Consider the following 27,174-nt stretch of genomic DNA (forward strand, 5'->3'; position numbering starts at 1 on the left):
AACGTCCACCTTCACACAGATGCACAAGTACATCATCGCAGTGTTCAGCTCTCCACCCACACTGACAAGATACACATTGGCATTCAAGTATATAATCTAAATATTCAGCGGGCACAGAAGGAGCACGTTATTTCCATATCGAGCCTGGAGATCAACAGCTTTTTGTGTTGAACGGAATGAACAACATGATATAGGTGTATATTATTAGAATACGGCCAACCCATAACCAATCGCTGATTGGAAAAGTAAGAAAGCTGAAAATAGAAATGAGGCGTTTAATCGGCTCTGTTGTTTCGAACATGGTCCTCATCAGTTTAATATGCCTTGACCAGACGGTAGATCATGGAACAAATCTATATACAGACAACCACGCTAACTTGGTTAAAACATGTCATCGATCCCAATTGCGTGGATTGATGCCCATGATATTACTCACTGGCTTGTCTGGTCCAGATTTGATTATTTACAGACCGCCCTCATATAGTTGGAATATTGCTGAGTGCAGCGTAAAACAACAAACCAACCAACCAACCAATGTCAGACTATTTCTCTTACTATAGTAATAAGTGCGGAAGTCCCGCCAGCCTTAAACACACATCGCGCGTTACACGCCAGGAAACAGGTTTCCAGTTAAAAATCGTCCACATGCAGGTAATCTCATTTTCAGTGACCAGGTATTGTACATCAGTCAACAAATGAAGACATTCTTGCGAGATACCAATGGTGTTAAGGGCGTAGATACTGGATAATTTTGCCGATGGTCTCGTATGATATTTTTAGGGGTCCAGATTCACTTTCGACTTTCTGGATAGGCGTGGACATGTCTAAAGGCGTCGTAAGGAACGTCATGCGAACGTCAACGTAAGGCAACGTGACAAATTTGAGGGTGGGTCTGTGAAGATATGGGGCGGGATCACGATGATTGCCACAACCCCACTGCATATTGTCCATGGAATGGTTACTGGACAGTACTGTCGAGATAACATTCTTGAGCCAATCATGGTGCCGTTTGCACATTCTGGTCAACGTTGTTTTCCAAGACACTAACGCTCTTGCCCATCGTGCACGTGTCGTAACTCACTACCTCCAGCAAAACATCACCACAATGCAATGGCCAGCCATGAGTCCTGACCTTTCCCTCAAACAGCACGGCTGGGACATGATCCGAAGACGTGATCGTCTACGTCAAAGGCCACCGACTACATCAGCCGAACTTGGACATACAAGACTCCCTCAGATTGTCCTTTGGAGATTGACTCAGACCATGCTACGCCAATTCCCCAATTGTTTGGGAGGGTACATAACATTTATCTTCTGTCCCTTACTCAGATGTATGATAATTTGTTCACATCTTTTCTCGTGGAGAAGGAAATGGATGGCTTCACTGGCAACATTTTCTTAGACATGAGATTGGAAACCGAAGTTTGGTTCATCCTGTTTATATTGGACAAGGGGTTATTTTCTTAGTCTTTTGCAACAATAATACTTTTATGAAACGTTTATTTATAATTTCAAAGTTATATATTTCGTTGGACGTCAGACTATAGAAGACAAGGAAATAGACATGGCCATTTATAAAATCTTATTTCAATTTGATGCAACAGAGTTGTGTATACTTTGATTTTGACATCTGGACTGATCCTCTTGGAAACATCGCAAATGCTTCCTACTTATTAATTTTGCGAAACCGATTTTTCTCCGACTACAAATAATTTGTCTGGTGCTGCGTTTTGCATATGGAATAGAGATGAAACTCAGTATCAGGATCTAGAGAAAGTCTACTAAACTTGAGTAGTTCACTACTGTGGGCCTCTATACAGTGGTTCATTACCTCTGGAAAAATATCGATGCTAAGATGACAGTATTAGCATTTGAAATATAGCTTAAATGTTTCCATATTACTCTTAAATTCGTGTAAATGTCATGCAATCCTCATTCAATGTATAATTCGTTCAATCGCTTAAAATATAAAATATGTAATTTGTTTCCCATTGCTTGTTCCAAAATCAATACAGTCAACAACAACGTAGGTTACGGTCGACTGGGTATATAACTCACTGCCTGTTCCCTTTATCCCGAAGTGGACTAGTCTTACAACATACAAAAATAAAAACACTGAAAGATTGAAATAGAACTTTCCCCCAATGTGTTTATTTTTCATTAATCAGAAGATTTGAATTTTACCGAGTTTAAATTCTTATATTTTTTGTAATCATCAAACCACAGCTCGATGGTAAATCTAAAATTTACGTATTGATATGAATTGACTTTTGATTTTTAGGAGACACGTTTTTGGAGACAACCCCTATCTATATGACGGCAGTTTGTAAATAATCGAGTCTGGACCAGACAATCCATCATCGGATCTTCACGGGGCACATATACACTCTTAAAAAAATAGAAACGCACAGGTAGATTTTATTGTACCTAATAAAGTCGATATATTTAGTTTAATATCATAGATACAAATATGAAATTTTGGAGCTCGATAGTCAAATGTTGTCGTTGTACAAAGGCGGCAAATGGTGCTGTGGTGGACAATGAAGTGGCGTGTAGCAGAAGACTGCGATTCCCCTCTTTGGATACGTCCTATGGCGATGTACCGATCGGCAGCGCTGAGTCTCGGCATTTTCGAAAAATGTTGCTCATGCTTGCCTTTTTATAGCCACTAACATGAGTTACGAATGCCATAACTTGAACGTGCATTTTGCTTTACTGTTTTCCTCCATGACATTTTTGATGGTTGGATGGTTTGTTGTTTAACGCCGCACTCAGCAATATTCCAGCTATATGACGGCGGTCTGTAAATAATCGAGTCTGGACCAGACAATCCAGTGATTAATATCTTTATTGTATACTTTATTGTATATATCTATCAGTTCTGTGTAATTTAAAACTCAAGCTACTGTTTAAAGTGGGCAAAACACACTGAAATTCAACATAAATGATTTTGCTCATATAAATGGCATATATCATCAAAATAAAACAATCTCCATTCAAAACGGAAAACAGCGTTAAAGCCCCATCTGCGGTAGTAACTACCGCACTCTAGTGGGCGGAGCTTATACAAGTTTGACGGTCAATATTGATCTGGTTCCCGTATGGTTTTCAAAAAACCTCTCCCGACACTCGGATGTGTTTACATTGTCAGTCATTGTTCGAAACTGAAACACCGCCACCATGCGGGCTATACAAATAAACGAAACAAAGTATATTGTATGCCCGAAAAATCTTCACTATCATGTGACACCTGTATCAGGCAGTTCTGAGACAATAAAACTGCGGCGTATACCATACTATCTATATGAATCTATTTCTTAACCCAGATACCCTCCAATGATTGTAATAATGACACGACGTTGAACACCATTGATCTGTACTTTTGAATAAACTCTCCCAATCCATACCCCCACGCGCAGGAATAGATTCTACCAACTCCGCCTCTCAATGAGACGTAAACATTTCACCATCGCATGTAAACTGTCCCGTTATATTTAGACCAGGATGTGACTCTTAAAAATCAGCTTGAATTCTGTCAGTATACATATTAGGTAAAACACGAAAGGTACAGTTTGCAGTTTGCTCTGAAATCCAGCAAAATCATTGCTACAGGCGTTGTTGTGTTACTGTCAGCGTTGCCAAGTTGTTATTGACAAGTGAGTATAATTAGAACAGTGGACGAAAAGCTGTCTGTTTTCAAGGGAGGTAACTGAGGCATAACAATCTCGACTGTTAATGATGTTAAAATGCATTTTGTGTATTCTAATTCAAAGGAACACGTAGTTCGAAACAGTACCAATAATTTGTCAACAGTGTTATACAATGATATTATACATGTAGAGTGATTGAAAATGTTGGCAAATATTTTAATTTGCCATGCTTATCTGAGGTTAACCTCATATTTCTGCAATACTGAATCTTGTCTGATAAATCTACAGTGTTAATTCTTGTAACAAAAATTGGATTTAAACTGAAAAACTATCTAATGCTATAAATTTGATGAATATGTTAACATAAACATATTCCTGGCTGATTTTTGTGAATATCAATAAATCAGTAAGGTTTCAGATGACTTTTCAGAGTGTATGGCTGTATGTTTCTCAGCTGTTGTATGTATATGTTCCCTTCACAGGCAAACAGAATGAAGTCTGGTTAATTCTGTTGCCAGCTCTGTCATAATACACTATTCATACCAAGTCAATCAGAGTTGGCAAAGAAGTGTTTGGTCCAGTGGTCTGCCAATCGAGGTTCTATCAAAGGTAAATACACTTAAAAAATTTAAATAAACCTTGTAATCCACGCCCTCGGAACTTAATTATTGTTTGCTTCTATTAATTTTTATGTAAACATTCAACTATAGTGTATTTCATTTGATTAGGTACTGGACATTTATCATGGGGAAGGGGGAAGATTGATGTTGGACTTTTTAGAAATTTTGACGACGCCCCATTTCATGTAACATTTGTTTCATGACTCCCCCACCTCACTGTAATATATGACTATTATCTAAAAGCATTACTTGAAATTAAGGAACTGTCATTTTTTCACGCCACCACCCATATTGTTATAATGAAGTTTGCCGACCCCTCTCTTTTGCTGTCATTTTTTCATGCACCCCGTGTTTAATGTCAAAACACACATGCACACCCACATCCCCTGCATGCCTGACACCTAACACACCCCAACCCCAATCTCACTCTCAATGTCAAATCTGACACCTAACACACCCCAACCCCAATCTCACTCTCAATGTCAAATCTGACACCCAACACACCCCAACCCCAATCTCACTCTCAATGCCAAATCTATCAAACCCCAACACCAACACCAACCCCAATCTCACTCTCAATGCCAAATCTAACAAACCCCAACCCCAACACCAACCCCAATCTCACTCTCAATGCCAAATCTAACAAACCCCAACCCCAACACCAACCCCAATCTCACTCTCAATGCCAAATCTAACAAACCCCAACCCCAACACCAACCCCAATCTCACTCTCAATGCCAAATCTAACAAACCCCAACCCCAACACCAACCCCAATCTCACTCTCAATGCCAAATCTAACAAACCCCAAACCCAAACCCAACCCAAACCCCAATCTCACTCTCAATGCCAAATCTGACACCTAACACACCCCAACCCCAACCCCTACTCCAACCCCACTCTGTCCCAAGTGGATCCACACACATCAAGGCCTTCAAAAACTAAAAAGAAATAAGTTTAACAGCTAAATACTTTTTTGTTGTGGTTTGTTTTGTCAGTGACTGCAATTCCACCATGGTGCTGAAGAGGTCCAACTGCAGTGTCAACTCTGGGAACACGCTGAGAGTCAGGTACCACCGCCAGCGCTATGCAGGATCCCGGGATCACCTCCTCAGCAAATTTTACATGAATGGAATCATCCAGCCAGCTGATTTTGAAGAACAGAATGCAAACATATTATTGACATCTGATGAGTATGTTCAAGACGGGGGCCTGGCAATTCAGCAGAACTTCCATTATCCTCTTGTCTATTCATTGAATAAAAGGAAGCGTTGGCTGCTACGAGAGACTGTCACCAACACCATTCGCGATATGGCTGAAGAAACTTGTGAGGAAGACTTCAAGATTACACTGGTTGAATACGTTCACTATGGGAACCCCATTTTCTTGTCTCGTTCGATCGCTATGTGTTGTGAGTACTGGGACAGTCACAACGTCCAGCCACATGTGACTGCCCGAAAGGATGCCTCCTATATTACGGATCTACGAAAACTGGGGAAGAGTGAGGAAGAAGAAGGGAAGGTGACAAGGAGAAGAAAGTATCACAACCAACATAAGCGTGGAATACAGAGGAAGGAGAAGTTGCTCGCGGAGAGGGAGCAGCATCAGCAACCATTTATGTAAGACAACATGGCCGCCTATCACGGACATGCCATGAATTACTGGAAACAATATTCCTTATTTGACACCTAAAGTATTCTCAATTTACTATTAAAGCCAGACCAATTTTTATAATTGTTTCACAGATTTGCCTTTGAAAGGAAAAGGGATTGAACACTCCCCCTCCCCAAAATAAAAAAATGGAGAGAAAAAAGAATACACAAAGATAATGTGTATCTTACAGAAGAAAACTATGACATTAGTCACACTCCTGTAATACATTTGGTTACTGTGTTTCATTAACCATCTGACTGAATGTCAAGTGAACTTTTGTCTTAACCTGTTTGTCCGTCATCCATTATGAATCAGAAACCACGCAACCCAATGAGACTGAAACTTTACATGCTTGTTCCCACAAATGTTGACCAAATTTGTTTTAGATGTTCTAATCCAATTTTCAATATGGCCGCCTATGTGTGGCCATTGTTCAGCAATTCTTGTTCAAAATGACCTTGATTTGCTCTAAAATCCTCTCAAAATTCATTTTGATGCTGTTAAATCCTAACCTGAAATTGCCCGAGTAAGGAAGCTGGTCTTCGATAACTTCAGCTTATGATGACATCATCAGGGTTTTACCCGGCGCGGAAATGTGCGTCCAGAACGCATAAGTGTATAGAATGGATGCAGAATATAAAATATATTGCGTACTGAGGACGCACAAAAATATACATTGTACCAAATTCTTCACAAGAAACATAGAGTTCCTGTAGTTAAAATAATTATTTAATCTAACAGTACAGTACCCTACACCATTTCTTTACTTCACAGGACCCTCATATTTCCTGTAAGGACTGTTGAAATTAGTACTTAGGGGTCCTCTGTGCGCCTAGTTTTGTAGGTCAAGGTAAAACACTGCATCATGTTTTGTCCAAATCAATAGAGTTTCCATATCAATACTGAATTTGACAGAATAAACATTTCTCCACTCCTAGCCCACCCTTGTACAAGTGAAGGAAGAGTTGTGTCATAATGTGCTGGCGGACAACCATTCCATGTTTCTCGGCACCATACTCATGGGTTTTATGGGTTTCACCAAGTGGTAAGCAGCATTCCAATAATGAAGTGAAGGCATTCCTCCTCACTATGCCGAAAAGCCTTGATGTAGGTGAAATACTGTTTAACACCATGTATGGGAATATATTTGGTACAAACTGGATGTTAATATCCACTTTTCACTTTCAGTCCCAGGAACCATGGCAACCTTGCAGAGCTCCATGGATGCCCGGAGATTCGCTACGAGTTGTGGTCACCAGCAGAATACACATCTAGAAAGGCATTCTACAAATTAGATTCTTACAGCAGAATTTGGGATAGTAAGTTTTAACTAATTATTTTATTAGGCATGAGATATGATTCTATGTAATCATAGTTGTTACCTGGGTAAAATGGTTTTCATGGATCAAGACTCTATCCAACATTCTGCCCCTGTCAATTTGGATCAAGACACTCTGTATTCTGAGGGGCTGTCCTAGGGTAATTGGCTGCTCTAGCGAAAACAATTCTTGTCCATCAAATATGAGTTTTTTGGCCTGCTTGTTTGAATTTTATGATGTATAACAGTTCAACAGTTAATGATACCACTAATTACATAGTGACAGTGTATGCTCCACACATGGTACAAATTACAATGGCCAAACCTCACCCAAACGGGTCGTCCCGAAACAAAGACAAGTGAGAACGGCATGTCACCATCATCCATTAGCTCCATCTGCATCGTATCTGGTTCATTCATTATGTAGTCACTACGTCATCCTCTGACATAGCATTGGCTCGCTGCTGCAGCCAATCTCCATCATTCCTTAGCTTTATTTTTATTTTTTATTTTTTATGCCACACTCAGCAAAATTCAAGCTATATGACGGCAGTCTGTAAATAATCTTGTCTGGAACAGACAATCCAGTGATTGATATGATGAGCATTGATCTACGTAAGTGGGATACGATGATATGCATCAACCAAGTCAGCGAGCCTGGCCACCCGAGTCTACTAGTCGCCTCTTACGACAAGCATATTTATATTTGAATATTTATTTGAAATAGGTTACCTTTTTACATTGGTGTCTTGTAAAATGTATTTTCAGAAGCATCAACTTATGGAATGAGACCAAATAAGGCACTGAAGAAAAGTAAGGGACTTCGCAGCAAAAGAGACAGGGCTGAGTCCTGGTTCGGGTTCTCGACACAAGGCTTGCAGGAACAGGTAGAGCAAGAACAGGAACACCCTGGAGGCCTTGGTGAAGAATGGATGTGGCAGTTGGAGGGAGGGGAGGAAGTGCAGGAACGAGAGAGGGCAATAGAATTGGATTTGCAAATACTAATGAAACATTGCTCCTGGAAGACGAAATGGTCAAGGAAAGCATGTAAGAAGGAGAGTGTGACAGACCAGGAGACATACGTGTTTGTGACTGATGACAAAAGGAAGAAGGTCAAGGTCGAAGTCAAGCAGATAAGTAGAGCATCTTCCTCATGGACAAAGAAGTACGGGAAAGGTTGTGCAGTTGTGTTAGAGACAGATCCATATCCAGCTGCTGATGATGATGATGATTTTGAGATGGTTGATGAAAACACAGACTGTGAGAATCTCTCAGGTCTGGCAGGGGAGATGCTGGAGCTCCTGAAGAACCACCTGCAGGTGTTCAATGATGACTTTTGTGTGTGCAAGGTGCCCATAGTAGACATTGTGCCGAGAAAGCTGGCAGAAGTATATGGACCCGGGGTTGAAGTCAGTCTCATCCATCCTTATGCATTTGTCATTAACCTTGGGAGAAGTCAAGGTCACTGGTGCATGGTGTGTCAAATGTCCCCTGGATTGGGCTTTTGGCCCGACCCTGAATCTCAAACCAATGTTGCTCTTAGGTAAATATGACACTTACTTAAAACCTGTCTGTACCTTAAAGTGATATATGGTTAACATTAACACCATGAAAGACATGTTTTTAAAATATTATCTTTTATATGATTAGAACTGTTAGAAAATAGGAAAGTATCATTATAAAGCATATTTCCTTTATATCAAAAGTTGAGAAGAGATACCATCCAGCAGGCTCTCCAGTTTTACACACATCACGCTTAGGACTATCACATTAAAGGACTGGTCATTAATTATGGGAGAGGGGGGGACATGAAAAAATGACACAGTGAAAGAGGGAGGTTTGGCAAAATTTATCATTAAGGCTAGAAATAATAACAGTCTTGGTTCTCACGCACTTGCTACATCATCATAAAGTTTGCCGCAAGTTTCGTTTTTATTTCCATTTTCAAAATTTAAAAACAAAAATCCTAATACATGAAAACAATGCAATCCAATATAGCACGCAGTTACTTCCCTTTACATGCGCACTGCTTTACTGCACCTCTTGTGTTATGATCATGGCGCCAATAAGAGTTTGTATGCTTCATTATGTAGGGAGGTCCTTTTCCAGGTTGATTGTGCACAGCTCTTTATTTGGTTACATACTAGCTTTAGTAAGCAACAACAAAAAATCACCGCCTGCCCGCACTATATGTTCAAAAGTCATTGCCTGAGAACCAGTTGTTATATTTATTTGAGCCTAATATAGTGAGGGAGGGGGTCAGTAATGCGAGAGGCCATGCCTTCGAACTACAAAAACATCGAAGAATTCAATGATATGGTTTGGGATTATTGCAGTTCAAATGAATACTATCATTTGTTAACTTCACAAACTAAACTTAAACTGAGTGACATGAATTTTGTCAAAAGAAGGCGATTCCAATATCTCAGATTTAAATGACATAAGTTGGGTCACCATCCAAGATTGTAAAGGTTCCAAGTGTTGTCACGGAGTTAGCGCAATCAGTTTAGTCAAGTGACTACTCTTCAGGAAGCAGATTTTACAACTTGCTGCCACTAATGTCTTAGTTTACCTTGTATCAGTTCACAGTTTATATATCAGTTAACAGTTTATATATCAGTTTACTTTGTGTCAAGGAGGGCTCCTGAACCTGTTTCTCGATTATTCCTTGTCATGCAGGGTTACATTGCAAGGGAGGGTTCCTGAACCTGATGTCCATGCTGTGAACTCAAGTCTACGGAACATTCTGAAGGGAGGCTCCCGGTCAGGACACACTCTGGCGGAGTTACTTGCCCTTGCCAATGAAGTCATTGAAGAAATGTTAGGACAAGCCTTGTAAGTAAATTTCATGAACAGGAGAAAAGGAACTAAAGTAATGAAATTATATATACTCAGTTCCAAAAGAAACGCACACCCCAAAGTCAGCACAAGAGAGTGTCTGCAGATGCACTGTGTTTGCTGAGACAGACCTGTGGCGGGTTCCCGCTGTCTGCGAGAGAGTGTCTGCAGATGCACTGTGTTTGCAGAGACAGGCCTGTGGCGGGTTCCTGCTGTCTGCGAGAAAGTGTCTGCAGATGCACTGTGTTTGCAGAGACAGGCCTGTGGCGGGTTCCTGCTGTCTGCGAGAGAGTGTCTGCAGATGCACTGTGTTTGCTGAGACAGACCTGTGGCGGGTTCCTGCTGTCTGCATGGACAATTACCCTGTCTGTTAAGCTCGTATCTCACATACACGATTTATGAAATTGCGAACACGATTTAAGAAAAGTTGAAAAATCATGTTGATTCGTGCTCGACCTAGTTGTTAATGCAAATTTCTTAACCAAACACGACCCTCATACGACCAAAAACGACACTCATACGACCCTCATACGACCTTCATACGACTGAACACGACACTCATACGCCCCTCATACAATATTCCTACGATACAACACGATTTAACCTCATTTAACACGACCCCAATACGACTGTCATACGACCAAACACGACAGTCATACGACGCCCATACGACTTAACACGAATCAACACGACAACCATACGATTAAACCCGAATCATTACGATGTCCGTACGACTACAAAAATAAACACGATCTCCATATGACTGAGCAAGACCTTCATATGACATATTTCTGTTTATTTTGGTCACGTGGGTCATGTAGTATATAAGCTGCATTGCAACAGCATTTCTGTGTCAGTCTTCACCATGTTCAACAACGAACAAGCCCCCTTTGCAGGAGGAGGAAGTACTTCTGGTAGCTATGGCTTTGATGGTGAGGGGTAGGAGGCAGCACAGGCGTCGCAGAGTGAGGAACAGGAAGAGATTCTGGTTCAACCATGGTTGTTGAGGAGACCTCTGTATGAGCAGTATGAACACCTAATGCAAGAACTGTATCGTGAAGATTGTGAATACATTTACCAGCTTCTTGCGTGTCACTCCGGACATGTTCATGGAACTAGTAGAACGCGTTGCTCCTCGTATGGAAAAAAAGGACACCTCACACAACATGATGGGCCCTTCCGGTCGTATAACCAACGTATGGATTTCGTGTTCAGGCGTATGGGCGTCGTATGAAAGGCGTATGAAAGGCATGTTGAATCGTGTTAAAACGTATGAAGGTCGTATGAGTTTCTTCCCACGCTCCCCAACACGACTGAACACTATCTTCATACGACTGAACGTGATCTTCATACGATTGAACACGACTGTCATACGACCTTCATACTACTGAACACGATTTTTCAGCTCGGCTTAAATCGTGTTATAATATTGCAAAAACTTATAACACGATTTAAGCCGAGCTGCGACGTCCATATGACCGTACACGACCAACCACGACTTAACACGAATGAACACAAATGAGTGCGCGACCTTCATACGTTCTAACACGATTTAAGGAAAAACGTTAAATCGTGTTCATTCGTGTTCAGATTCGTTAATGTGAGATAGGGGCTTTACTGTCGGACGTTTGGTTGACATGTTGCGTTTATGTGGGTACCTTCAACACCACACAGTCACTGACAGGTTTAGGGACTGTTCTCAGTACAATATTTGGATTGTCCAATAGTCAATAGTCTGCTGCTCCAGTTTTTGGTATTTACATTTCACAACTTTTGAGGTACAATCGAGCATACTCTTACTACCAAGATTTCAAAGAGCATCCTACAATTCTTGTTCAGAAGTTGTTAGATTGAAGGTTACAACATCCAAGGCCTCAGTAAAGCTTTCAAAATGTTTTATGGTAGACATGTGGAGTTTTTTTTACAAATTTGATGCATCAGTGACAAAAACAATGTCCGATGCAATACCCTATTTTGACTTGTATCATATGTCCTGTGTTTTTTTCAAGTTTACAATTGACTTTCCTTTGCATTTGTTTGTGATAGGGTCATTCGGTGGGGCAGGATATGCCACTTTTCACGAACACCTGGTATCATTACTATATGATAGTGATTCATAAACACAAAATAACTTTTCCAGAATGGTCATAAACACATGCTCATGATATTGTTTGAATCGTTCAATCTACTCTTGTTTTTGGCAGAGATTTCTTGTGAATATGGAAAGAGTTTATAGCTTGTCATTAACAATTCAAATATTGATGATATTTGTGAGATGTTTTTGGAGAGGAGACTACTTTGCATCATGGGAAGGGCAAAGCAGAAATGACCAAGAACGTGTTGTGGGACATCACACAGAACTAACAAAAACCTGTGACCCTTCCCAATGTCTGAAATAATAAAAATATTTCAGGTCAGTGAAATCCACCAAGTCTCAGGCAGTTCTTTGTGGCAACAGAACAATCCACAAGCACCTTTTCTCCACGTTGACTGAAGTGAAGACAGCTGAGGAGGTTTACCTCGAGGACAAACACGATGAACAGGTATTCCAAATTAAAATACTGTAAATGTAGAAAGTTTGGCGAGCAGGAAAGTACTGCGAAAACTGCAAGTGCAAGTGACTGACACTTGCAATAGTTGCATGACACAGTTATTTTTGAAGACCAACAACCAACAAAAGAAGTTAGGAAGCATATTCCTTGAATTCACTTCAACAAGTTGTCAAGCCAGCCAGTACATGATTTAACAAATACTCCCTCACATCCTGTGATTCCCTTAGTGTCAAAAGTCTAATTAGTCTCAGTTCACTGATGTGCCACACTCGGCAAGTTGTTGACACAACACCGAGTAAACCAGACATAAGCCAGCAAGTCTAATCTGTTATAAACACGCTTACTCCAACCCTTGTCAACTACAACAACACCATCTCCAATTTCCAAAGTCCAATTTTCACCCTTGCCGAAGGCTGGTATTATGGAGTTACATTTTGGCTGAACTAACGAGTCTAGTCCAATCAAAATCGCGCAATAAAATGGGGAGTCCGGGGTTAGAGTATATCCCCAGCAGCCTATACTTGTGGGAAGGCAACCGAATGATTGTTGGTCTGACTCGGTGACTTGGTGAATCGCTAGTATTCTGAGTGTGTGGGACATATTGCACAAAATATCAATGTTTTTGTCAAGTCCAGACTTGACTATTTACAGGTCAAAAGGACACGAATCTGTGACTCTCGCACTGGTCTGAAGCCCAAGTCTTGTAACATGTCATTTGGTCCCAAAATCTCAGCTAATAATAGTTCATATAATAATACCCGTTGAAATCAGATTTGATATGAAAGTGCAATTTTTTTCCTGTAAAAATCCTTGTTTTGGATATGGAGAAATAAGTCCCCAAAGAGGTGTCGATCACAAAGTCTCAGATTAACAGTTCCTCTGATTACTGACATTTATTCCTTGTGTTTTTAAGTTATATTGTATTCTATCTTGTTTCAGATACTCCCAAGTGTTGCCCGAATTGACCTTCTAAATCTGATTGACCTTGACTTTGACCTGGTAGAGGAGTGTGCAATCTGTTTTGCATCTTGGGAAGGGGAGAAATGGTCTTGGGTTTCACATAACGTGTCATTGTTGCCATGCCGACACAGCTTTTGTCGACAGTGTTGGCAACTCTACCTATGTCAGAACATCAAGGAAGGGAAGACAACTCTATATTGTATGGTAAGTTGTAGTTAATGTCGGTAGTCTTTGCACTTGTGACCCATGAAGATCCGGGTTAGAAAAGATCTTCAGCAACCCATTCTTGCCGTAAAAGGCAACTATGATTGTCGTAAGAGGCGACTCATGGGATCGGGTGGTCAGGCTCGCTGACTTGGTTGATGAATGTCATCTTATGCCAATTGCGTGGATCGATGCTCATGATGTCAGTCACTGGGTTGTCTGGTCCCGATTTGATTATTTACAGACTGCTGTCATATAGCTGGAATACTTCTGAGTGCGGCGTTAAACAACAACCAAACAAACTTAGCACTGGCTGCTGAAAGATTATGTGTGGTGTCAATGTGTTATATATGTGATATGTAGCAGATTGTTGTCATTCTTTTTGGACTGACTGTAGGTGATGTACCTGTATTTCGTGTAGTTTCATTGTATGATCGGGGTCGGGTCGGGTCGCGGTCAGGTCGCGGTCGGGTAGCCTAGTGGTTAAAGCATTTGCTCGTCACGCCGAAAATGTGTGAAGCCAATTTCTTGTGTCCCCCGCCGTGATATTGCTGGAATATTGCTAAAAGCGGCGTAAAACCGTACTCCCTCACTCACTCATTGTATGTTCAAGCTGATTTTGTGTCCTCGTATCCATAGAGAGATGCTTTTGCTGTCACTCTGGTTTTATGACCCAGAGGTTTTTTTGCAGCCAAAACAGGAGAAACAAAACATTGAGGGAAAAAACATTATGCCATGGTAAATCCTCAATTCTTTAATAACTCATGAATCTGAACCAAAATTCATATTTCAAAATCCCAAATATGGCTATTAGGGAGCGTATTTGTAGATAATGAAAGTAATTATTGTTTGTGTTTTTTGAACATGTATATTGTTCTCCATGCATGAAATGATTAGAAAATGTCATGTTGTTACAGGAATATGGTTGCCAGACTGAGGTAGATCCTGCTACAGTTACCTCCCTTGTTCCTCCTAAATTTCTCACAAGATGGCAGCACCAGTGTGCTGAGAGTCATGTGACAAAAGCAGGGGACTGGCACTGGTGTCCTAAGGCGGGGTGTCAGTATCTCGCCAAGATCGTCAAGCCACAGGATAAAAAGTGTAAGAATACCAGGTCCCGTGTAATTCAGTTTACAGTTTAATATCATGAAGGGTTCACATTAGGGCTGGGACGGGTAACTCGGGTTCCCGGGTCGGGTGGGTACTGAGTAGGACCCGGGTACCCACAGGACTACCTGGACCCATGGTTAGTCACGTGATATATTGTTAAATGATAAAAAATATCTAGAACTCTATGGTTACACTACAAGTCACTAATGTTCGCATTTCTTTCTGACTATGCACCCATTCTTTCTGGCTGCGGTTGAATAAAGATATAACTTAAGCCAACTTCAACGTATGCATGACCATATTGTTTGATACATGTGTCTAAATACGTTTTGCCAGCGCTATGGTAAACAAATTCCCAATCGGACATTTTGTACCTATCTCTGGAGACCTACACTGGGTAATAGGGGGAAGGGTACCCGGGTAGTAAATGTGGACTCGTCCCGGCCCTAGTTCTCATGACAAATATGAAATGTTTTACTGAAGACAGCGATGAAGAGAAGGACGCCACAACTGGTTAAAAAAACTGTCCATTTTCCAAAGGTCACAGACCCCTGCTTATTTTACTGATTTGTCACAGTGAAACAATTTGCTCAATTGACTCAAGTTTTTGTGGATATACCTCTATAACATCATTTAATGTCAACAACAAAATATTTCTCCATTACACAAGTCCTTCTATGTAAGGCTTAGGACTTATCAATCAACCATCGATATGAACTATCACCATCACAAACTGGGACAACTGTTCTTAGTGAGAGTGAGTTAGGTCTTATGCCTCTTTTTAGCAATATTCCATCAATATCACGGCGGGGAACACCAGAAATGGGATTCACACATTGTACCCATGTGGGGAATCAAACCAGGGTCTTCGGCGTGACGAGGGAACGCTTTAACCATTTAGCTACCCCACCGTCCCACACACCTTTTACTTGACAGATGGCATAGAAACAGCTAAATGTATGAAATTGTAGAAAGGATGTAAACTTGTCACATCATTTCCTCTTGAGGGGCTGCCATTTCTACATGGACAAATAGTCCAAAAATATCTTAAAGAATTGAAATCTTCAAATCAGATAAAATAATGTTTCCATTTCTTCAGACCTTCCTGCAATTAGTAACATCTTGTATTTGTGTCTTGTCTGTATATAATATACCAAACTGGTTCTACTGTTAGTCCATGCAGGAACCTTTGCACTTGTTAGATGGACAGGAGCCCAGTCAAATATGTAACAGGTTTGTGATGAAGACATGACTGTGTTTCAGCTCAACGGCTGTGCCGGTATGGAGTTCCTGTTCAGTGTCATTGTGGGGAGCTTTGGTGTCTCCTTTGTCAGAAGTCATCTCATTGGCCAGCTCTCTGTAGCCATGGTGACATGTACTACAAGATGTTGCTGGAGAATGGTATGGTTGGAATTATTCAAATACTTGTAAGATGTCTGTTAGTCTTCAATGTATGCAGATTATCATATTATGATGGCTGTTCTTGTTGAGAGTTTTAGCACATGGGCTGACTATCTGGTATGACTTCATTACAGGAAAAAAACAAGAACTCATTGTAACAGTTTATGTGTCTCATCTTGATCCAGACCAAACCTGAATTTATCAAGAAGTAATACTTTATTTCTGAAAGTGAATCTTATTATTTTTATCTATGATAAACATTACATGCCTAAAAAAGCAAACAAAATGAAGTTAAATGAAAATCAATATATTTTTGTAACAAGTAGTTTAGCAATGGCATAACTTGGCTGTCACAATCCACGAATGAGGCCTATGTTTATTAAATCATCTAGCCAATAAGTCAATACACAAGTTGATGTTTTGGTCCATATGTAAGTTTATCACATTTTCAACATTTTCTCCAGAACTGCTTGTTTTTGTGTCTTTAGCAGAAGAACTTTAATGTAATTAGTTTTATTAAGGAATATTTTCTAACTAACCTATCTTTTCTCATGTGCCAACTGGGTGTTTCATTTACATCTTTACTTGAGTAGACTTAAAGAATTCTTCACTAAAAAGATCTATTTCCAGTAGTGTACTTGATCGACCTGATGAGACAACATCTACACGTAATATAGGGAATACTGTATTCGATATAATAAGCGCCCCACTCTAATAAGCGCCCACGGCGATATTTGCTAACATATTGGCTTGTGAACAATCCCAATTAGCACCCCTTTCGTTTGATCAATGTACACAAGACTTATTTATTCGTGTATAATACGCACCCGTGTGTTATATGCACCCTTAATTATGGATCATTAAATTCTGGAAAATATATCTGTCGTGTATATGCTCATACCTTTCTTTAGTATCATTTCAGGCTGTCAGCATCAACCAAGAAATTTACGATCTTTCAATTCTTTTTTTTCTCTCACCAAAATTATATTCTAATAAGAGCCCCCTATTTCGGGAGCGCCCCAGGCACTTAATACGTCAAATACGGTCTACTTTATTTGGGTCCTATGTTCAACCACTTTTGTATTTTATTTCAGGTAGTGAAATGGGTCGACCAGTTGCATCGAATATGACATTTTTCGTTAAGCTGAAAAAGTGTCCGCGTTGTAAATATCCAATGGAGAAAAATGGTGGCTGCAGTCACATGACCTGTCGATGCTCACACCACTTCTGCTGGGAGTGTCTGGGAGATTGGGACAGCCATGTCTCCACAGGTCTGGTCTGTCCCGTGGGGAAGAAGGACGTGAGCGTGAGTGGCACTGACACAGAATCAACTCTCTTGCAGCCATTTGGCCACACAGGGCCCTAAAGAAGAGAAATTTTAGATAAACTTGTATGTACATGTGTGAAGGGGTGGACCCGGGATTGTAAAAAAAGACGGAGATGGACCATTTGTAAATTAAGTGGGGTTTGGGGTGGGGGCGGGGGGAGGGTGGTCACCCAAAAGCCTACCTAACACAAATCAAACCAAATCAGCATGTTCTGATGGTAAGAAATGCACATACAAAGTGTCATCAGATGTAAAATGGGGGTGGGGGTGGCCAGTACTTCTCCGGATCCGCCGCTGGCAGATGTATTGAGGACTGCTTATACATTCTCTGTGTCAACATCAGTATCGGAGGAATATCTTGAAATTTTGATATATTTATAAGAGATACCATAAAAAGTATTTAAGCTAGATGTTGATTGTTTGTGAATATTGTATGGTAGTATCCCAAGTTCCTGTTGTGTCTGTTGTCTGTCTCAGTCCCTGAACCATATTGTTTTCCCAGCCCTTACTGTAACAGTACAACCCTAAATGAAGCAAGTCTAGATTTTCCACAGGTTCAGGTTCTGAAACACCCATCTCGCTGGGGCTCCTTTTCAATTTAAAAGGACTTGTTTGTTTCTAGCAAAATATACTATTTCAGATAGCAATCATCTAACATATCGATATGGATATTATCATTTTGTGTCAAGAAACATTGTATCAGTGCGCTGATATGTCCATTTTGAATGTCGGTCAGTCATAAATACATGCTGGCAGTACAGCAGGTTATGTCCTTGCAGAAGGATTCACCACGGCAGTGTGTGTTACAGCGGGTTATCCCACAGCAGTGTGTGTTACAGTGGGTTATCCCACAGCAGTGTGTGTAACAGTGGGTTATCCCACAGCAGTGTGTTACAGTGGCTTATCCCACAGCAGTGTATGTTACAGTGGGTTATCCCAATGCAGTGTGTGTTACAGTGGATTATCCCACAGCAGTGTGTGTTACAGTGGGTTATCCCACAGCAGTGTGCGTTACAGTGGCTTATCCCACAGCAGTGTGCGTTACAGTGGCTTATCCCACAGCAGTGTGTGTTTTAATGGCTGAAGTTGTTTGTGTAGACGGTGGAATTGGACTCGGCGGCAGTGATGACGTTCCATGCATCCCAGTACCAGAACTCTGAAAGTCACCGACATGCCTGGAAGAAAATGACCACTACATTTATGAGGTCGAGGGTCAACCTGCTGGTCAGCACCCAGGTAATATATAACATCTGAAGCAACTTGTTCTTCCTGATGTCCGAAAAGTCAGGGTGAGATAGGGGCTCTGTTTGGCTCACAGTATATGCAAAGTTTAAGTAAATAGCAATACATTCAGGCTTCTATCCTTTCAACACTTGTTTTGTACTTATAACAATTAATGGTAATGTTGAGGTTAGACTCGATATTTTGGGTTTGTTGTCACCTGTTCCATAGTCTGCTGATCACAGACAACAAAACATTGAACATGTTGGCCACTGCAAGCTGACATCTGCCAATTGGGGGCGGTCGGGTAGCCTTGTGGTTAAAGCGTTCGCTCGTCACGCCAAAGACCCGGGTTCGATTCCCGACATGGGTATAATGTGTGAAGCCCATTTCTGGTGTCCCCCATGTTTTTGCTGGAATATTGCTAAAAGCGGCGTAAAACCATACTCACTCACTCATCTGTCAACTGCCCACAGACACTCCGCACGTTGCAGACACTGCCTCACTAGTTCATACACAAACAATGAATGACATCAAGTAACTCACAATCAGTAAGTCAATCAATAAGACTGACAGAAGAAAACGGCCTAGAGAGATTAATCAACCCTCCTTGAAAGTGTCAGGAGTGTCAGCCTACGCACATGCATGGCGCTGCAGCGTGCAGCATGTGCAAAGTATCGGATGTGTTCTGGTGTTCTGTTTTACAGACATAAACGTTCTTGCATGGGATGTTTGTCGTTATCACTCATCTTTGTTCTAATACTTGGTATTAACATATGTATTTCATGATACCTTCTTTTTCTTAAGAGTATGGCCCACCATGATATTGCCGGAATATTGCTGAAAGCGGCGTAAAACCATACTCACTCACTCACTTGAGAGTATGGTTTCTACTAAATAATGGAATGTTATAAAACAAAATGTGATTCTTGAGAAATAAAACATTTTTTTTCATTATTGATGAAATCATTCATAATTATATTTGTGTGACTATGACAGTAACATGAGATATAGAGGTTTTATCACTAAGACTTTTATTTGCAAGAGGCACTTGATCAGTAGGAGGTTTCACAAGTGAAAAAAATATAGCTGCCACCGAGGTTATTATTATGATAACAATACAGTATTTTATCAATACAGCCATACAATCAGTGTTTTTGAATACACAAATTAATTGTTAAGTTTACCCCAACACGTAATAATGTTTATTCAGAATTCTGACATAACAGAAAGTTTTATTTCATACATGTCTGACAATGTTCCAGATAAAATGTTCAGAATATTCTGCATAGAATAAGGGGGCGGTCGGGTAGCCTAGTGGTGAAAGCGTTTGCTCGTAATGCCGAAGTCCCTGGTTCGATTCCCGACATGGGTACACTGTGTGAAGCCTATTACTGGTGTCCCCAGCCATGATATTCCTGGAATATTGCTAAAACTCACTCACTCACTCACTCACTCACTGTATAGAAGTAAACAGAACATGTAATGATGAAGTCTGATGTTTCAGAGGAAGAACATGTGGAGGAGGTCCCCCAATGCCATGAATACATCCCAACTTGATGCAACTCAAGCATTCTTCACAGACATGCTGGTGTTTGTGCGAGATGTGAGTATACCAATATCCTGTGACCAGTGTATGCTAAGGCGGGGAGTCTGGACCACCACTCCCTTTTGAAAACCAAATGTAGTATGATGTAGGTAGTAAAATTATTTTGATATTTTAGACCCCTCCTTGTAGTAATGCTGGATCCAGCCTTGGTTTGTCAGCTTTGTAATCACAGGGACTTGGATGGCCTAGTCATGTTTGGTCCTGCAGTTCACTACACAGAGTTGCCCCCCTCAGACATGCCAGGATTCGGCGATTGTGTCCATTATTCATCTTTGTGATTCTTGGTTAGTCTGCTGCATAATCATGCTCATGGGTAAACGTGTAAACCTACATCACTTTGGGCGCTTCTCCTCCATCAAGCCGACGCACCATGATGTAACTGATGTATTGTCCCAAGTGGCGTGAAGTCCAAATCACTCCCTCATTCACTCCTACAATCACATCAGATAATGGTGACCCATGAAACACTTGAAGTGAGTGGGGGGCACTGTGGCCCAGATGTCTAAGGCGCCGCGATTCGCTGTGCTGAGTTGCGTCCCTTGGGCACGCCAGAAACCTATGATTGTGGGTTCGAATCCCGGTTCGCCCCGATTATGTTTCTAGGTTTGTCAGCACCATACCCGTGCTCGTGGGTTTCACCAAAGTGGTAAACGTCTGAGACCTGCATCACTTCGGGCTTTCCTCCCGCATCAAGCTGACACGCCGTGACACGCCGTAACTGGAATACTGTAAAAAGCGGGGTTATACCCAACTAACTCACTCACTTGAAGTGAGTGCTGTTGTTCTGTTTAAGATGGAGGTGATGATATAGCAGTGTATAAAATTCCCCTCAAATTTTAGTCAGGCATCCCGAACTGGCAACATTGCAAAGCTACCAGACCAGATAAAATATTGCCAGTCCAGAATTTTCTAGGCTAACAAACAAAAGAAACAAAAGGGTAGTACATGATCACAGTTACGTGATCGCGGTGATCAGCTGATAATATTTTCTGATAACTTGAGTTTATTAAAAATGTTAGTAAATGCTTTACCACGTGCTATAACTGAGTTAGGGCAATATTGAAGAGTGCAATAACGAGGGAACACTGTACTGTATAATGTTAGTTTTCAGAAAATGGCAAAAAATGGTGAATTGTCAACTTTTTAACTTTTACTCTCGATCATCAAGCGTGCAACTTTTCAAAACTGACCGTCCATCAGAAAAATAGACTGTCTTGGAATAGTATTGATGTAAGGGAGATAACTCTCATTCCGGAAGTTCTGGTGTTGTTATGATAGCGTGTGAATTGTATCGGTAAAGTTGACAGTTGCAAGTATAGAATGTTACCTTGATTGTGTTGTGTGTCGTCATAGTGTTTTTGGAATGATTGTGTATGTGTGTGGAGATGATTGTTTGTCAGTTGTATAATGAAATTCTAACGAATAACAATGTTTGCCTGAAGCAGGGAGTTCTGTTGCCTATCAGTATTGTTTAATGTTAGTTTTCAGAAAATAACGATAAACTTGTGGATTGTCAAAAATAGTAACTTTAACTCCCGACCATTGCGTGCAACTTGTCAAAACTGACCATCCTTCGGCAGCTTAGACCGTCTTGGGTTGTCAGGCAGGCGGGTATTTTAAGCACTGGTTATAGTGATGCCACATACACTGGCAGTGCGAGCTGATGTTCTGTGTGAGGTGGAGGTGGTGTTACAATGCTGCCATGTTGTGTTTCAGCTCCATCAGGTGCTGGAGAACTGCAGTGTGCTGCTGTCCAACACCCCCCGATCCTGTCAGCCCCAGAACCTGATCACCTGCACATCTCAGCTTGCCTTCACCACATCTCGACTTGAGGCGGTCAGTACAACTCGTGTGGACATTACCTCTCATGTCTCTGAAGGGGAAATGGAAACTCAGACAACCTTAGTTGTTCTGTTTTTTATAAATGATATTGTATACAATTGTTTTTAACTAGTTGCCACTGTCTCAGTGAAAATATATGTCTCCAATTGCTATCCCTTCAAGTTTCTCCAGTTTCTATCCCTTCAAGTTTCTCAAGTTTCTATCTCGACAAGTTTCTCCAGTTTCTATCTCGACAAGTTTCTCAAGTTTCTATCCCGACAAGTTTCTCCAGTTTCTATCCCGACAAGTTTCTCCAGTTTCTATACAGACAAGTTTCTCCAGTTTCTATCCCGACAAGTTTCTCCAGTTTCTATCCCGACAAGTTTCTCCAGTTTCTATCCCGACAAGTTTCTCCAGTTTCTAACCTGACAAGTTTCTCCAGTTTCTATCCCGACAAGTTTCTCCAGTTTCTATCCTGACAAGTTTCTCCAGTTTCTATCCTGACAAGTTTCTCCAATTTTTATTGCAGCAAATTTCTCCAGTTTCTATCCTGACAAGTTTCTCCAGTTTCTATCCCGACAAGTTTCTCCAGTTTCTATCCCGACAAGTTTCTCCAGTTTCTATCCTGACAAGTTTCTCCAGTTTCTATCCTGACAAGTTTCTCCAATTTTTATTGCAGCAAATTTCTCCAGTTTCTATCCTGACAAGTTTCTCCAGTTTCTATCCCGACAAGTTTCTCCAGTTTCTATCCCGACAAGTTTCTCCAATTTCTATCCCTTCGTGTTTCTGCCTTTTCTGTCAGAGTGTAAAATGATGATAAACAGCACATTTGTATATCAGATGAATCAGATGAAAAGTTAACTTCATTTCTCATTGTTATGAACTTAAAAACATTGTGTAGATGACACCTGTAGCGCATTAAGAACCCTACTGATATAAACACCCTTTAATCAACTTCTAGTCCAGTGTGTCAGTAATCAATGGTCAATTTTCTAATTGCCTGGGGCACTTATTATGGCGAATGTCATGCATAGAATACTGCATACATCCTACAAATTTGTATGTGTTCAGGAAGGATTGTGGGTCTGGATCTCAGTTCACCCTCATTATGAGCTATGGTTTGTCAGCATATCTGTGTTGGTGGGTTTTCCCTTAAAGTGGTAAATGTCTAAGACCAGCATCGCGTTGTGACACAACAGCAATACTGTCATGAGCCGTTAGATCTGATTCACTCACTCACTCACTCACTCACTCACTCGCTCCTGTGCACAGCACTCAGGTCAAAAGTCAGGTGAAGTTAAGCCAAGTTGGTCGCGGAGAGTCCTTGGATGGGTGACCATGTTCGGCTGCTTGGCTCCTGAGTTTTTTAGGGCTTCGGTCCTGCCCCACACTGAAACACATGCAACACATGTGATGTCTCCTTGGGTGACTTTGTTCAAAATGTGTCTCTGTTCACCCAGCAGTGAATGGGTACCCGGTAGGATGACATGGCAGTGTTAACCTTCCCCACAGGCAGCTTGGGTTATATCCTCCAGGTAATAAGTGCTCTTTAAACAAACACATAGTGGATGGAAAACAGAGCCTAACAAATGAACTTATTTAGATTGTCTTATTATTCATTATTTCAGACGTTGAACTCACCAGCACTGAAACATATGAGGGGCGAACTGCTGACTCGACTGAAATCCCTGTACTACCTGGCCTGGTCAGCTGTTGACCGACTGGCAATGCTGGCGCCATTTGTCCAGGCAATGGTGGACTCGCACTCACGACAATCAGCAAGACAGGGATCAAGAAACGGGGACACAAAACTGACTTCTTAATATTTGCATGTCACCATGATTACTTTCTGTACTGAAGATATGTGAAGAGACAGATGATAAGGGTTAATTGTTGGGGTACCCGAGGGGTTAAAGCGTTCACTTGTCTTGTGATGCCCATTTATGGTGCCCTCACTGTGATATTGCTGGACTATTGACGTAAAACAATACTCGCCCACTTTAGACAGAAAAGTGGGTACTTTACTGTGATAATGTACCTGACTTAAATCTTAGCTCTGACCTTCTCCTATTGCTGGGTCTGAATCTTGACAACGAGTGATATCATTTTGGAGTATGTATATGTGGTACAACATGTATAATATATGTGTATACAATATGCATATGTATGACGCAGTGTGTGTTTGATACATTTTGTATACGATGTGTATATGCATATGTGAGTATGGTACAGTGTGTGTGTATATGTGTATACGATACGATATGTATATACATGACATTTGAGTATGAAACACTGTGTTCTATACAATGTGTATATGTGTACACGATATGTATATGTGAGTATGGTACAGTGTGTGTGTGTGTGTGTGTGTGTACGTGAATATGGTACAGTGTGTGTGTGTGTATGTGTATAAGATGTGTATATACATGACATTTGAGTATGATACAGGGAATCTGTGATACGATGTGTATACAATATGTATATGTGAGTATGGTACAGTGTGTGTGTATGTGTATACAAAGTGTATATACATGACATGTGAGTATGGTACAGTGTGTGTATGTGTATACAATGTGTATATACATGACATGTGAGTATGATACAGGGCATCTGTGATACGATGTGTATATGTGTATACAATATGTATATGTGAGTATGGTACAGTGTGTGTGTATGTGTATACAAAGTGTATATACATGACATGTGAGTATGGTACAGTCTGTGTGTGTGTATGTGTATACAAAGTGTATATACATGACATGTGAGTATGGTACAGTGTGTGTATGTGTATACAATGTGTATATACATGACATGTGAGTATGATACAGGGCATCTGTGATACGATGTGTATATGTGTATACAATATGTATATGTGAGTATGGTACAGTGTGTGTGTATGTGTATACAAAGTGTATATACATGACATGTGAGTATGGTACAGTCTGTGTGTGTGTATGTGTATACAAAGTGTATATACATGACATGTGAGTATGATACAGGGCATGTGTGATACGATGTGTAAATGCATGATATGTGTTATGTGAAGATCTAATTGTTCAAGACAATCAGCCTGACATCTTAAAGAGAGAGAATCATTACAACACACTGCAGTTGTACCAGTTCTGTACCACGGAGGAAATCTCAAAGTTTTAGCTTCCAACCAAACAATAGAGCAGTCGGAGAATATGAGCTACGAAGAATTACAGAATATCTAACCCGAGTAGATTTAATGGCACCAAGGCTTGCAACCTTCAGCATTAGTTTACAAGGGACAGATAATCTGTTATTCCTGTTTATAAACCTCCAGTGATGCTTTACCATTGTTACAACAGGTTGTTCTTTTCTCTGAAAATCCCTCTGCCCACGGGATTCTCGAGCTGTGCGCTTTTGACTGAGAACTTTCGAGTGCTACTACAATTGAAATTTCAGAATTAAAGTTATGTCATGTAAACAAGAAAGCATCTTCATATCTGTCGGTTTATAAGTCAGATATAAACCTTCTCCTAAGGCTATCCGGGAAAATAATGCACTCCAGCGCAGGAAAATCCCTTGGGCCTACGGCCCGTGGGCTTTTCCTTTGCCGGACTGCATTATTTTCACGGATAGCCCGCGGAGGCGGTTTATATCCTATACATGTATTACCCATTGGGTTTTTTTTTTGTTCGAAAATTTAGAGATATAAGTTGATAGTCAATATATTGTTGGAACATCATCTTTGATTGTTTACAGTGCATTTATTTATGTTTCATATTTTGTGATGTTTCAAACATTTTCCCTGGAGAGATTGTGTCGAGTCTCAGCAATTGATGATGCACTGAGGGGTCAACATGGGAAATATGCAAGTGATCTGTCATGTTGAACACTGTTTCATACTGTCCTGCAGTTCGACACATTGAGACATTCAATATCAGTGTTGTCTGTAGGATACAGGAGGATCAAGGGCTATACATTGTTATGTATATGTTTGTTGGTGTGAGATATGAAACATTGTTATTTATAAGTTTGTTGGTGTGTGAGCTTTGACACAATGTTATTTATGTGTTTGTTGGTGTGTGAGATATGACGCATTGTTATTTATTACTGAATCCTCCAGATCTGATATTCTAAGTGATACTGTATTTTTATTGAGAGTGTTGTATATTTCCCTGTTACGTTTGTTACATGTAACAGTTTAACCTGCTATGAGAACGCAGCTGTATCAAGGAACTACCCTTATCCAGGTGTCAATGCCTTCAAAAGTAATTTTATCATTTTTCTAATTTTAGGTGGTTTTTTTGTATGCAGTCTAATCAAGTAAAAATAATATAGGCCTTATAAAATGACTTTGTGTCAATCTCCAAATACTGTTTTAAAGTTTTTATAGTGCTCTTAAATTTGGATTTTGTGTGCACCCAGTGTCTTTAATATGATTTGGATGAACTCTTCAAGGAGTGTAACAGTGTGAAGTACCTGCGCATGAAGGATGTCACGATGTGTCTTCCTTTCTTTCTTTACTTGATGATAGGCACCATATATATACACCATATATATGGTATACCATACATACACCATATATACACCATATATACACGGGGGCACAGGTGGCCCAGTTGACTAAGGGCATGCCAGAAACCTATGATTGTGGGTTCGAATCCCGGTTCGCCCCAATTATGTTTCTAGGTTTGTCAGCACCATACCCATGCTCATGGCCTCTACCGAAGTGGTAAATGTCTGAGACCGGTATTACTTCGGGCTTTCTTCCCACATTAAGCTGACATGCCACAATATAACTGGAATACTGTTAAAAGTGGCGTTAAATCCAACTCACTCACTCACTCTCCCATATATACACTATATACCAGGTCTTACCAAACAATCACGCTTTATGTGAATCACATCCGTCCACAGATGCC

General features: G+C 40.6%; 1 protein-coding gene across 2 annotated transcripts; it reads left to right on the forward strand.

Moving 5' to 3' along the window:
• The first annotated feature begins 3,438 nt into the window (after window positions 1–3,438).
• LOC124133049 lies at window positions 3,439–26,897 on the forward strand. Of its 2 annotated transcripts, XM_046497257.2 has the most exons (15): window positions 3,439–3,656; window positions 4,133–4,259; window positions 5,267–5,887; window positions 7,110–7,240; window positions 8,008–8,782; window positions 9,919–10,074; window positions 12,491–12,620; window positions 13,569–13,793; window positions 14,711–14,894; window positions 16,167–16,304; window positions 17,399–17,610; window positions 18,730–18,867; window positions 20,360–20,458; window positions 22,178–22,297; window positions 23,911–26,897. In XM_046497257.2, the coding sequence occupies exons 3-15, from the start codon at window positions 5,283–5,285 to the stop codon at window positions 24,103–24,105; spliced, it is 3,108 nt and encodes a 1,035-aa protein (XP_046353213.2). In that variant the 5' UTR covers window positions 3,439–3,656; window positions 4,133–4,259; window positions 5,267–5,282; the 3' UTR covers window positions 24,106–26,897. The 2 variants fall into 2 exon arrangements, with proteins under 2 accessions (XP_046353213.2, XP_048257728.1); XM_048401771.1 differs by lacking the exon at window positions 3,439–3,656 and having other exon boundaries at window positions 4,000–4,259.
• Window positions 26,898–27,174: the final 277 nt, after the last annotated feature.

This window comes from Haliotis rufescens, unplaced genomic scaffold (genome assembly GCF_023055435.1).
Source record: "Haliotis rufescens isolate VD_foot unplaced genomic scaffold, xgHalRufe1.0.p SCAF_23, whole genome shotgun sequence".
NCBI lineage: Eukaryota > Metazoa > Mollusca > Gastropoda > Lepetellida > Haliotidae > Haliotis > Haliotis rufescens.